Here is a 14,151-nt window from a genome sequence, read left to right as displayed (position 1 = left end):
CGTAGCGGACAATCTTTTTGGAATGGAAATTCTACGAGAATATAACGTTGCCATTCGATTGAAATAACGTTGCTACAATACGAAATTCAAATGTTGATTCTAAAATAAATATTTATTTTTTTTCTGCCCAGCATCCACTAGTCTTGTAATAGTTCCCATTAGCCAACATTATATCTTTTCCCACACTAGGTTCATCGAGACAACCGCAAACATCCATCACCGCCGGGATTCGAACCTGCTACTTCTGGCGTCCTACCCTACATCGCTGCCAACGAGACCACTGCACCCTATAGTTTTTATTGTAGTAGTAGTGAATGTTCCATTAGCTTAAGGCTACAAAGTTCATAACATCATATTTACAATATATCTCCAACATCAGTCATCCGCTCGATAAATATTCTTTATTACCATTATCAGTCTCTTGAATTGATTCAAATTATAATCAGATCTCATAACTAATGGTAACTGGTAGAACATACTCAATCCATTATAAAAAAGTGATCGCTATTGCTCTTACAATGCCAAATACAGGACACTCTTTTTTTTTACTTGGCAAGACAAGGAAACGTTCTGTAATAGTGGCTACAAGAAGGGGATGTTCGTTGCTTTTAATAGAATATACTTTGAGAAAACACCACATATCCACGTTTCATATTCGTGACTGCAGTAACGAGTTGTTGAATGATTTCGTCTACAACGTTGATGCAATGTTATTTATTTCCTATTGAATATACGTTGAGAAAGTACGCTAAAGAAACGTCACATATTGGTGACTACAGTAACGAGTTGTTGAATGATTTCGTATACAAGGTTGATGTAATGTTATTTATTTCCTATTGAATATACGTTGAGGAAGTACGTTAAAGAAACGTTACATATTGGTGACTACAGTAACGAGTTGTTGAATGGTATCGTATTCAATGTTAATTCAATGTTTCTCACTTCCTATTGAATACACGTTGAGGGTGCACTAAAATAACAACGTTTCATGTTAGTGGATTCAGTAACCAGCTTGATCATAAACGTTGATTATATGTGAAATCAATCTATGGTGGAATTTAGGTTTCGAAATAACTTTACAAAATTCAACGAGTAACCTCGAATCAACGCCCCCCACCACATATAAACGTATAATACACGTGTGTGTGTTTATTGGGAGTATACGTATTTTGAAACTTTGAGGGCGTCTGCAACCTTCTAGCAACCGAATTGCATGGTGTCTGATAATTTCATGGTTGACAGGTTGACCCTAGAAAATCTAAATATTGAAATAGCAAAGTTTCAGCCTTTCCGAAATGATTTCTTGAATCTTTTGCGATCATTCCCATCGCCAGTGCCGTTTTTTTAATTTTGAATCTTTGAGTGCGTCTGCCTTCTTTCAGCAACCGAATTAATGTCTGCCAATTTCATGTTTTACTCTTGAATATCTGAATAATATAATATCAAAATTTCCGCCTTCCTGAAATGGTTTGAAATTTAACTATTTTCTTCATCGAAAGGCCAGGCATTCAGCAACGGCCAAAACGTCTGCCCAAAAAAATTCATATTCTCAATTTCCGAAGTAGATGCAACAAAAATGTATCTTCCTAAATTGACTGCAACTTCATATTTTTTACCTATAAAGGAGCGTTGCGCAATAGAGACATAACGTCTCCCAGCTGTCAGAATCAGCCTTCCTAAAATTCTTGCTCGTAAATGTTGCCAGCTCTTAGAATAGCCATCTTTCCACGAATGTGGAAACTATTGTGATATCCGTAACTTTTACTTATCATTCAAATGTTCCACATTGTTACCACATTCTGGTAGTCTTTCCCCCTTTACGCCCTTTACGGATGGCGAGAAAGTACCTCCTCTTAAAATCGTTTTGTCTGGAATATAGGTCAGAATTGAAAATGAATCAGAGAAGCATTGAAATTTATTTCAAGAATTCATAACTGTAATAGTTCTAATTCTAATTTTCATGGAAAGGTTTAATTGTGCATGAGCCATATTAACCCAAACGCTAGGGCAAAAATATTCAGCAGTCGAAAACCCCAGAGCTAGGGCTGCCGTTCAAAGACTACTTCCATCAGCAAAAAATGAAGTGTGAGATTTTTAAGTCGATCTCATATAAAATAAGCCGATTTTGATCTATAGGGTCAGTCTTTGACTCGTACAAATATTTTAACAGTAGATTTTTGAGGTAAAAAAGAAACACTTATTTCTAGTACCATTTTTACCGAATCGGCTCGGTTCATAAAATACAGGCTGTTCAAAAACCATAAAAAAATGTTATCTATAGTTCTATCTCACAAACGATTCTATCGAATGAAATGAATTTCGGAATATTGTTTTTCATTTATTTGATTAATCTTTCTCGAACACAAGATATCACCTACGTCTTTAAGTTTTCTCATCATGATCATCACGTACCATAAAAATACCAGAAATTCAGAAAACCCAACTCTTGAAACTAATTTCGACGCTATCTAATGAATATTTGAACGTTCTGTAAAATCAAAGTATGCTTCATATTTTCTCGTATAATGCGCCGTTTTCGAGTTATTTGATGTTGAAAAATTAAAAAGAACCTATCTGTGAAATTTGAAAATTGGGTACTTCGGTTGAATACAACTCTGTTTAAAAGATCCACAGATGTGTAGTGTCACAGATTTAGCTGAAGGAAATTTTGTTTTTCCAGGGGTGGCAAGGCTCATTATGAAAACTTAAAATAGCTATATCTTTTTATCAGGGATGAATCGGAAAAAATGGTATAGGAAAAAAGTGTTTCTCTGGACCTCAAGAATCTACTGTTTAAATATTTGTACGAGTCAAAGACTCACTCTGTATAAATAACTTACACAACATTACATATACTCGCGTTTCTCAAAGTCGATCTGGATTCTGATAATATTGAAGTCTGAGCACCCCTGAGCTAAAATGCAGGATATTATTCCTAGGTTTTAACTTCAGATGCAAATTATCCGAATGGGCTTCGAAATTCAACGAGGAATCCAGCTTAACTCCTAGATAATAGGGAATACTCCTTCTGACGGAAATGATGTAATTTTTATGGAATATCTTTGAAACGTCACATTTCGAAATAACCATTTCGACCGTTTCCCAAAAAAATTATTTTAGGTACTTAAAAATTAAAAATAAAAAAGGGTATTTAAAATTTAAAGCGTTTCGTTTCTATTGCACAATTTGGCAACATCGACTGAAATATGCATACACTATTCTGATGAGATAGACAATGATGACTGTCTATGAAGTTTGCGACGAACGAGGAAGGTCGTAAAATTTTATGGGATTTTTATGGCTGGTTGCTCGCCAGTGAGTACGAGCCTTATGATGGCTGTAAATCAACAGCTGTTATTCCATGAACAAGCCATTGTTCTTTTTATTCTCTAGTAGGCGCTGTTGCCAAATTGTAAACTAGAAACGAAGCGATTTAAATTTTAAAACCTCATAATTGAAGAATGATTTTGAATAGTTTCCGCGGTGCGTTTGAAAAATTCATGAATGAAACTCATAATTATTCAGTTTAAACTTGCATATGCTGTGATAACCCAAATTGAGGAGTATTCCCCATTAGGATTGAAGTATATTGCAGAAAAGAATTACCGAAAAGTACACATAATTTTCTATTTTTGATGATGTCTCAAATGGAAACACGAAACCTCGTAACGTTGTATCCTCTCGAGTAATGGATTTGTTTTTTCAGTACTTTTCTATAGCAACTGCCTCTACGTCGTGTCCTGTACCATGATTGGATCAGTTGTTGTCATTTGGTTATCCAGAACAAAGCACAGCAGTCCCTTACCATGGGTCATCAAGAAACCATTGACAGGAAGTCTAGGAAAATGGCTGGGACTTACGAGCTACATTAATCAGGTAAACTCGAATATCACATAACACACAAAATTCGGGGTGAAAGAAGCTCTCTTGGATATGTTTACGATCAAAATGACGGATAGTATGGGAACATCGCATTGGGAAAAAGAGTTGTTTCTGTAATTCGGGGATTCGATTATCTTTGTGCAACGAACGGCGACGATAACTCATTGATAATTGGCAATATCTGGCGTGTCCCTTCGCTCCAACATTGTGGAACTACGTCCCATACAATGGGGAATGTTGACGCGTATCTGATTTACGTATATACGCATGTGCCATAATTCATTCCGATTCCCCATCTCTACTTCCGGATCCCGTACCCATCCTGGATAGATACGCGAACAATCCGGCTTAATGCTCGTTCTATGACCGAAGAAATTCCCTCCCATAAATTCAGGATTTTTAAGATCTACGCTACAGTTCATGAATCACCTTCGCTGGCTGGAAACTCACATTCAATTTTGTAAGGTTCAATGAGATATTCATGAAAATGTGTTTTCCAAAGATTAGAGTCTAATCTTCGGTGTTTTCTAAAGAGCTGGGAGAATCGTTGTTGGACGCTTATCGATTCTCATAACAAATTTCATCGAGTAAACTTCACCATTTTCATTATTTCAGAAACGTATACAGTAACAATTCTTTGTCAAGATCTGTTCCGAGAGTTCATGATGAAAAATGATAATTAGAAACATACTAATATAGTAATAGGGAATACTCCTCCTGACAAAAATGATGTATTTTTTATGAAATATCTTTGAAACGTTACATTTTGAAATAACCATTTCAACCGTTTCCAGAAATAATTATTTTAAGTACTTAAAAATGAAAAATAAAAATGGGTAGGTATTTAAAATTTAAAGCATTTTGTGTCAATTGCACAAATTGGCAACGTCAACTGAAATATGTGTTGATGATAAAGAACAACACATACATTATCTTGATGAGGTAGACAAAGATGGCTGTCTATGAAGTCTGCGACGAACGAGGAAGGTCGTAAAATTTTATGGGATTTTTATAGCCGGTTTCTGTTGAAGCTCGCCAGTAAGTTAGCGCCTTATGATGGCTGTAAATAAACAGCTGTTATTTTATAAACAAGCTGATCGGATATTGTTCTTTTTATTTTCTAGTGGCCCTGTTGCCAAATCGTAAACTTGAAACAAAGCAATTTAAATCTTAAAACCCCATATTTGATGATTGATTTTGAGTAGTTTCCGTGGTGAATTTGAAAAATTCATGAATGAAACTCATAATTATTCAGTTTGAACATTCATATGCAGTGATAACCAAAATTGAGGAGAATTTCCCTGCATATGGTATATGTTAATTTGTTTTCGAATGAAAACAAATTATGTTATTTCTCGTTGATTTTTCTTCATCTATTAGCAATTACTATATTTATTGTGATAGGTTACCCATATTTCTTACATTTTATGATTTTCTAAATCTCGTTTTATGGAAAACCTACCTTGTTTTGTTCAAATTTGTTTCGAAAAGAGTAACCGCATTATTTTATATAACCTCGTGTTGCTGACATTCTAAAAATGAATGTTGAAAATAATTTTCATTTTGCCCCCTGACAAAAAATTCTGCGGGCGCCCATAGGCATACTGCTGAAATTTCCATTGAATAATCTATCTAATGATATGGTGTGCCATTTGAAATATGTAAGTAGTAGTTTGTTTCCTGTGTAACCGGAAGCTATAGAGGTCTGAAAATTTAGGCAAAAAGTTCATGGTCGAAAACCCAAACATGCAAATTTTCAGCACAAAATTGTGATTCCTCCTCCCAAGTGCCTTTCTCATTTGAGGTTGACGGTCATTATAGCATATTGTCCAGATCTTGTTGTAGAAGAGTGTTACCTTCGGTTGATTGAAGTATTGGTACACTTACTGTTGGTATACTTACTACAATACATTTATCAACGTGTGAGTCCAGTCTCTTATATTTCTTAGCCATGACTTCCTCCTCTCTATAAATCCACCGTAAAACAGCCTGTATACCATGATGAAATTGATGGTATCGGTCAAGGAACAGAAACAAAGAATACTATTCCTTCAGCAACGTTTCGGCTCCTTTATTGAAGCCTTCTTCAGGCTAAAATCGAGAAAAGTCATAAATAACAATACGATATAGGTACATATAAAAAATTGCATTGATAATATATGAACAGGAAACAAGGAAAAATTAAAATAAACAAATAATTGTCAGAATGTGAACAGACAAATATATACAATCATGAAAAATACTAAAACTGGCAATTACAAACTTACCATCGGAATACAAGAAAATTATTTTGTTCCTTGACCGATACCATCAATTTCATCATAGTTTGTTTGGAACGATACTAAAGGTTATCAGCCTGTATACCACTATATCTTCATATTGAGAAGTATTCCGAATACTCCCTTCAATAATTATTGACAGGCGCCTCAGTAGAAAGTCAAAATTTTGTTGGAAACAGCCCATTCAGTAAGATTTTGAGATGCGGAATTGTATTTGATATAATAGTCTGAGTCTGACTAAAAGATATTTTGAATGATTTTTTTGGTTTAATCGAATTTACAATTCAGGAATGCTGATCGATGATCGATTAGTTCTGAATTTGGGTATTTCTTTAGTTCAAATACTTTTCTTGGTCATTTTAGAACATATAGGTTGGGTTTTTGAGAAAGAAACCAACCCCACTCACATGTCAGGCGACATGAACTTATTTTGAAAAAATGCTGAGACATGTCGATTTTTCTTTTGAGGGGGACAACTTTTTAGGTCAAATTCACAAGCATATTTCTGCATTCCTCAGACTTACAACAAAAACAAATTTTGAATGGCCGATACTTGATCAAAATCTATAAGTGAACTTGAAACAGATTATACACAAAAATTACACAATGAGTTTTTAAACCACTACAAGTGTATCGCTATCACAATAGCATTTTCAGGAGAGTGAATGAAGGTAAACTAGTTTCACCTTCATTCATTCATTCTGTCATTGTGATAGCGAAACACGTGTAGTTGTTTGAAAACTCATTTCGTGAAAATCATATAGGTATAATCTGTTTCAAACATATTTTGAATGTGGAATATGGTGTGATACCTCATTGAAAAAGTCTCTTTATGTTAACTTCAGCATATTTACTTTTATTCATTTAATCCATTCGTTTTCGAAATATACACATTTTAATTTTGAACAAAAGGATTTTTCCCTTGCTGGGTTTTCCTCATGCTATATATGTAAATCGATCGAATTTTTACTCATTTATTCTGTTTTTATGTCTCGTGTATGACAGTTAACGATTATCATCGAAACGTCAGAATAAATCATTAACCCCGGGTTTCATAAAGCTTGATCGAGGAATCAACGCTTGATTGGGGAATAGACGTCAATTTGTTTTCAATCGATAATTCACTCATGATCATTCAGAATATGATTCTCGCATCAAGTTATGATGTTCATACGTCCATTCTATTATTCTCAATTGCTACTTCCTCAGAAATAAATAAGTTTCAATGATTTCGTTTTAGAAATCGAGTGACTGTCAAATAGTTGATCAGACAATCAAAGTTCTATGAAACCCGCTGTCAATATTTCAAAACTTGATGGACAAAACAATAGTAGAGTTTTGTTTTGTGATCAGGATGTTAATTCTCATCTGAACATTGTTTGGAATCAATTGATATCAATGAAAAACGCTGTTGGATATGTGCTATGTTTTTATTTGCAATTTATGAAAAATTCACAGAAATTCGAAATTATGGACAAGAATTGGAGCTTTGACTAGGACACGAAAGTATAATGGTGATCTGTTATACGTCAAAAGTGTTATTTCTGTGCAATATACGTTGTTTTGAATTAATAAACTTAGTTGAATTTGTACAATATAGATACATATATCAGAAAGTAATATGAACACATATACCATCATAGCATACACATTTAAGGTCTTTACCTATCATTCATAGAATTTTCAGAACCAAAATTGAAAAAAAAAATCCTCACAACACCTATGTATGTTAGCCAGGGGCATATACTTTCTTTATGCTTTTTTAATGATTTCTTCATGGTATGGTCACTTTATGACACGATATACAAATTGTTCAATAAATGAGCAGAACACTCACATAGTACGTACTCACACACATAGTACACATAGTACTCACATTTAACGGTAACTCGATAGGAATCGATTGATTTCGATTTAGGAAAATCGAAATCAATAAAACCTCTGCATTTCTGAATATATTGAAGGAGTAGCAATTGAGAATCATTGAATGGACCTATAAAGATCATAATTTACCCTCAATGGGCCCTTCATGCAAGGGCAAGGGATGCTTTCTGCATACAACAATTTACGTGCATGGATGAACAGTTCTCAATTGATTCGCAGTAAAATGTTCAGTGCACATGTTATAGTCACTGTAGTCGGTAGTGTTTGCTGAAGTCATTGTCTTAAAAAAGTACCGAAAATAAAAATAAATGAATAACCGAGTGACATGTTATGAGTTTTAATACTTACGTTTCCATTTTCCTTAGTAGGAAAGTTGATTTCGGAAAATCCATTTTATTATTTGATCCACAGTTCTTCTTCCTTCAATAATTTTCGAAAGATATTTCTTGGGGTTTTCACCAAAAAATTAGACAACAAAATTCAATAATCAACAACTAGAAGGAGCTAGATAAATAAAAAGCAGTACGAGAATCAAAACATCCGAAACCTCTTTGATCAGAATGGCCATCTGAAATCTTACAAAATTTCATATTTTTCTACAAATGGCTCTCAACTTAAGATTTTAATCAGTCTTAGCGTTTTAAAAACACGTTTGACACACAGATGTTGCTCACATCACTTATTTAGTCTCTTCGTTTCCCATATTTCTACCCTATAATCTTTGACAGCATACTTTACGGAAAGACCAGTACCGGTAATGTACAAAACTTAAATGTGAATATTTCAAAAACAAATGGATTAGTAGAATAAAAATTAAATATGTTTAAGTCAGGATAGAAATGCCTTTGAGTGAGGTATCACTTAACCCATCTTCCTTAGTATTCAAAATTTAGGAGTTGTAACATCAGTGATTGAAGCGATATGGTTGTGAATTTGATCTTAAAAATTTTCTAGTTATATTTCATGACCAGAAATTGAGCTTCGTCTAGACATTCAAAATCTGCTTCGATGTTGTATATATGTTACGGCTAAAGATAGGTGTGAGCATAAACTTAAGATTAGCCGGCTAAACTTAGGTTTATATTCGAGGATCGGCTAAAGTTCGATAAAATATTCATCTGCGTCAGGGCATTTCATCTTTAGCCGGCTAATGTGCACATTACCCAAAACGGAACGGCTAAAAATGAATTCGATGGACATGCGGAGAGATGATGTCTCAAGAATGGTCGGATGGGAGAGGACGAACGCACACGGCCACTTTTTTGTTTAAATTTTTAGAATTGAAATATGCAAAAGAGCATCGAATGTATTGGGGTTGTATTACATAACGCCCATGGGTTTTCAATTCAACATTTAACGAGTTATTTTTATCTGTTTAGGAGATTAATGCTCTTCAAACCGAGCCTAATTTGTGAAAAACCATAATATGAACCCACAAGAAAATGAGATATTGGGCATAGAAAATTTTTTCCGTAAACAAAAGTATATTTTCCCTAACATTCAATAATTGGGTTTATGGAAAAATTACGAAATAGGAACTATAGTTTCTAATGTTGCAATTTCTTTCCAACCAATTCTTTCGCAAAAAAAAAACAAAAAAAAAAACAAAAAAAAACTATGAACATGAACATAGTTGAAAACACTTTCTCTAGCTGATTTTGTTAAAAATTTCTTCCCGAGTCATTGAATATACGGGTTCCAAAATATGGCCTGTTGCCACCCTTGATGAATCATCCCGAGGGATACAAGTGCATTAATCGTAAAGCTTATCAGCCAAATCAAAGGTTATACAGTTAACTCTATAATCTTTGAGCCAAATAGTCCGGTTAATTACAAACAAGATTGGGTACTTCTACTTATATTCTTCTAGAAAATCTTTGGTATTTTGGCATCATTCTTGTCTTCATTATCTCCTTCTGCTCATTCAATTCCCCTCAAATTATGAATAATAACAAGATCAAGATGAAAAATAATAATTAACTCTACAGTTTTTCCTCACACTCAAAATAGCATGTCTAGAATTTTGTCATCAAGCGTTTAGATTTTTAGATTCGTCAATGAGAATTCATTGAGACACAATTGAAACAAATATATGTTCATTCTCCAATTTCTCAACTGCTTAACAGAATGCTTTTCTGCTATTAAAATAGATATGTGAAATTCATACAAAAAATGCATTGCATTAATAGTTTGATTATACTCGTATTACTATTTCTTTACATTCTTTTAATTGCCGAAAATTTACGCCCCTCAAGCCTTCTACATTTTTAGCCGATGGGATGTGGTTACACTTAAGTTACACTTAAGTTTAGCCGGCTAAAGATAGAAGAAACTAACATTAGCAAATACCCGAAGCTAAACCTAAGTTTAGCCGGCTAATCTTAAGTTTATGTTCACACCTATCTTTAGCCGTAACATATACGTATACGTGTATAGGTACAGGCTGGCCCGTTTAAAATTCCCTATCCCCTTATCTGTGAAAGTAAAATGGCTAAAAACAAAAATTTATATAAAAGTTGTTCATACTCTTTCGAACTTTTATTTTTTTGATAAATTTTTTAAAGAAATTCAATTATATACAGGATACAGGGTGGTGACGAAAAGTTATGTTTTGTTAAATGAAACACCCTATATATTATTAGATATTTAAATAGAGCTTGAAGAGACTTTTACAAAAATATGAGTCGAAGGAGGTCTGTGATTTTTATGAGCATTTATCTGTTAAAAAGTGTCCAACTTCAAAAGCCTGTAAAATATATTCTATTGAACCTAGAGAGTCCTACGTGGTCTTGAAAAACTTATAATTTAGTCTTCTACTTACTGAAGCTTTCAAATTTTCAATACTACCAAAAATTAATCAGTGTTGCCAACATTTGAAAATTTTAATTTTTCTCAATTTTTTTATATATTTTAATATATAGGTTGTTTCATTAAAAAAAATGAGAAAAACTACAGTTTTCCATTGTTGACAACACGGATTACTTGTTGGTAAATTTCAAAGTTCAGAAGTTTTAATAAGAAGAAGACTAAATTACAATTTTTTGACACTACGTAGGACTCTCTAGGTTCCATAGAATATATATTACAGGCCTTTGAAGTTGGACACTTTTTGGCAGATAAATGCTTATAAGTCAAAAACAAAAAATCGTAGACCCCTCTTTGACCTATTATTTGGAAAATGTCTTTTCAAGTACTATTCAAATATTTAGTCATATACAGGATGTTCCATTTAACAAACGGTTACTTTTTTTTATCAAAAAAGTAAAGTTCGAAAGAGCATAAACAACTTTTATGTGAAACTATTTTTTGTAGCTATTACAATTTCTCAGATAAGGGGATAGGGAATTTTAAACGGGCCATCCTGTACCTACTGTATTTTCTCCAAATACACGAATGTGTGATTTGTTCTGTCTGTACTGATATTTATTCCGTTCAAAATATATTTATTTATAGATATTCGTGCAGAGGGATTCCCTTTCCTGCAATTTCTCCGTAGATTCGACCGGATAAAAGACAAGGGACTTTCTTCAGCGAAATGATTTAATGATTACCCCATTCGTAACCATTCGATCGTACCAAATTGTCGTTTTGTTCCATCCCTAGGGTTGAGATTGTTGCACTTGCGACTGCCATTAAACTACCGGATAATTTTGGACTTCAAAGACTCCACGTGACCGGTTTCATTGTATCGAAATCATAAAGCACTCGAATTTTAATGATTGTCAGTTGAAAGGAGATATTTAACGCGACGTTTGCTGATATAATTCGAAAAATGAATGAGGCCTCGAATTCAAATCATCCATCAAAGAGACTCTCTCAGTAAGATGACATTAACTAACCGAACAGAACAAAAATTGTTTATATCTCGTAGTAGATCTCACTTATTCACCATTTTCATGAAATTAAATTCTGTCTCTGAATTGGGAACTATAAATTTCCAGACCAAGACACAATATCATCATTTTTCGTGTAGTTATACAATATAAAATTATTGTCATACAACTCCTTATAGTTGGGGAGCCCAAGAGGGAAATTCGGGTTTTACTCGAGAGTGTCAAAATATAAGGGGAGATACCTTGGCCCCTGAAGAGTACCTCTACCAAAAATAAGACCTGTATATATAAGCCATAGGGGGAATTGTCTAGGACAGCCTGTCAGAATAGTAAAAAAAATGATCATTGTACATACTCGAGCGTGTCAGATTAAGATATATGTGGTTAATTACATGTTGAAAAGTATACATTCCCTTAAAAAAGGAGGTGTGGCAGGGCGCCAAACTTGCAAAAAATACGTCACGTGCACATTCTCCAGCGAGGTGTTTTTTTTATATTGAAGCTTAATTGAAGAATAAGGAAAAATTTATAAACTGACAGTTTCAGCAATCCGAAACAATAAAAATTGTCCATAAAAATCACAAAAATAATTTTTTTATGAATTATCTCCTCTCCTGAGCTTCAAATTGTTTTCGCATTCATTATGAAAATTGTAGGGCATAATATTTTCTAAAAATTTTGTCCGAAGCAATTTTTTCTACGTTTGAACGTTTTCGAGATGGCGATGAATGTACATTTGACTGGGTTTCTACATTGACCTTATCACTTATCATCCTATAACTCGAAAACGATGAAGAGTATGTAAAATTGATTCAGACCAAAGTGGTATAGAATCTTAGTATCTACAACTTTCATAATGAATACAGAAACGATTAGAGGTACTGGAAGTGAGATATTTCTAAGAAATGCCTTGTTATCACCATCTTCAAACTGCCAGATAAGGAAAACCCCCCTGATTAGTGTCAGATTAATGGGTCAACACGTCTGCAACACCGAGATTAACCATCTGTACGAAAATTTGACACGCTCGATTATGTACAAGTACAAGTACAAATTGTGAATCCCTTGAAAAGTAGCTTCCTTTCGGTCCAATCAACATATTCTCTAAAAATCTTAAGAGCTAGAAATTTTTTTTTTACCATTTTCAACTCTCCCGTACGGTCAGCTCCACCACGCAAACTGTCAGATTAACATAAATTTCTTATCAGAGACACGTAGGTCATACAGGGTGTCCGAAAACTAGAGAATCAAACGTCACATCACGATATGGTAGAACAAATACTATCGAATGACACCAAAATTAGTTAAACGAAAATGTACTGTTTCCAAAATAATTAGAATTTTACGAAAATACCTAAAATTGCCGATTTTCCAACCTTTTTATTTCGATCACTGGGTCAGTTTGTGATTTAGGATAGCGATTTTGGCTCATATTAATTCTAGATCAATTAAAATTATTTTAAGTAGTTGAAAACCTCAGTAAATGTAAATCAAAATTTTTTTCTACATAATTTTCATTACTCAGAATAAACAATCATGATCATGAAATTTTTTGCAAACAGTTTTAAAAACCTCCCCATTTTCTGGAGATTGAAAATTGGTAAAAAAATTATCAAAATTTTTCGATTAATTACTTAAAATAATTTGTTAGGAGCGATAATTCAATAAAATTTAATTGAATAAAGGGGGATAAGGGCGAGAAGCTTAGCCACACATGCGAAAAGGCAAAGGTCAATGTAGAATCCCAGTATAATCTACATTCATGCAATTGTCAAAATGACAATTTATTTCTATGATGACAATTTCGAAATAAGTCACGAAAATTTTAGTGTTGTCTGTGACTGAACCTCAGAATGTACTATTTTCCAACGAGTGAATTTTCGCTTCAGCATGTATCGCTAAACACCTCGCATAAATCGCCATATATCTCAAAAACGTTTGAACGCAGAAAAAATTGCATGGGACAAAATTTGTAGAGAATGTTATGCTCTACAAGTTTTATAATGAATGCGAAAAAGATTTGAAGCCCAGGGGAGGAAATAATTCAAAAAAACTGATTTTTGTGACTTTTATGGCCAATTTTTATTGTTTCGGCTTGCTGAAACTGTCAGATTATATTTTTTCCGTTATTCTTAAATCATTAACTCCATAATAAGAAAAAACCCCACCGCGCTCGAGAATGTACACGTAAGGTTTTTTTCGCAACTTTGGCGCCCTCCCACTCATTTTCGACACGCTTAAATTGTCAGATTAAGAGAATATATACTTTTCAA

The 14,151-nt window shown here is 33.6% G+C and overlaps 1 protein-coding gene across 1 annotated transcript in view; it reads left to right on the top strand.

Moving 5' to 3' along the window:
- Positions 1-14,151, top strand: part of LOC123310142 (neuronal acetylcholine receptor subunit alpha-5-like) — a 91,958-nt gene that overhangs the window by 57,572 nt on the left and 20,235 nt on the right. The window contains exon 7 of the mRNA XM_044893543.1: positions 3,707-3,876. Coding sequence (XP_044749478.1) covers positions 3,707-3,876 — 170 coding nt within the window. The remainder of the gene's footprint in view (positions 1-3,706; positions 3,877-14,151) is intronic.

This window comes from Coccinella septempunctata, chromosome 3, assembly GCF_907165205.1.
Source record: "Coccinella septempunctata chromosome 3, icCocSept1.1, whole genome shotgun sequence".
In the NCBI taxonomy this organism is placed as follows: domain Eukaryota; kingdom Metazoa; phylum Arthropoda; class Insecta; order Coleoptera; family Coccinellidae; genus Coccinella; species Coccinella septempunctata.
The sequence above is the reverse complement of the archived record's forward strand: the minus strand, read 5'-3'. Positions and strand labels throughout refer to the sequence as shown.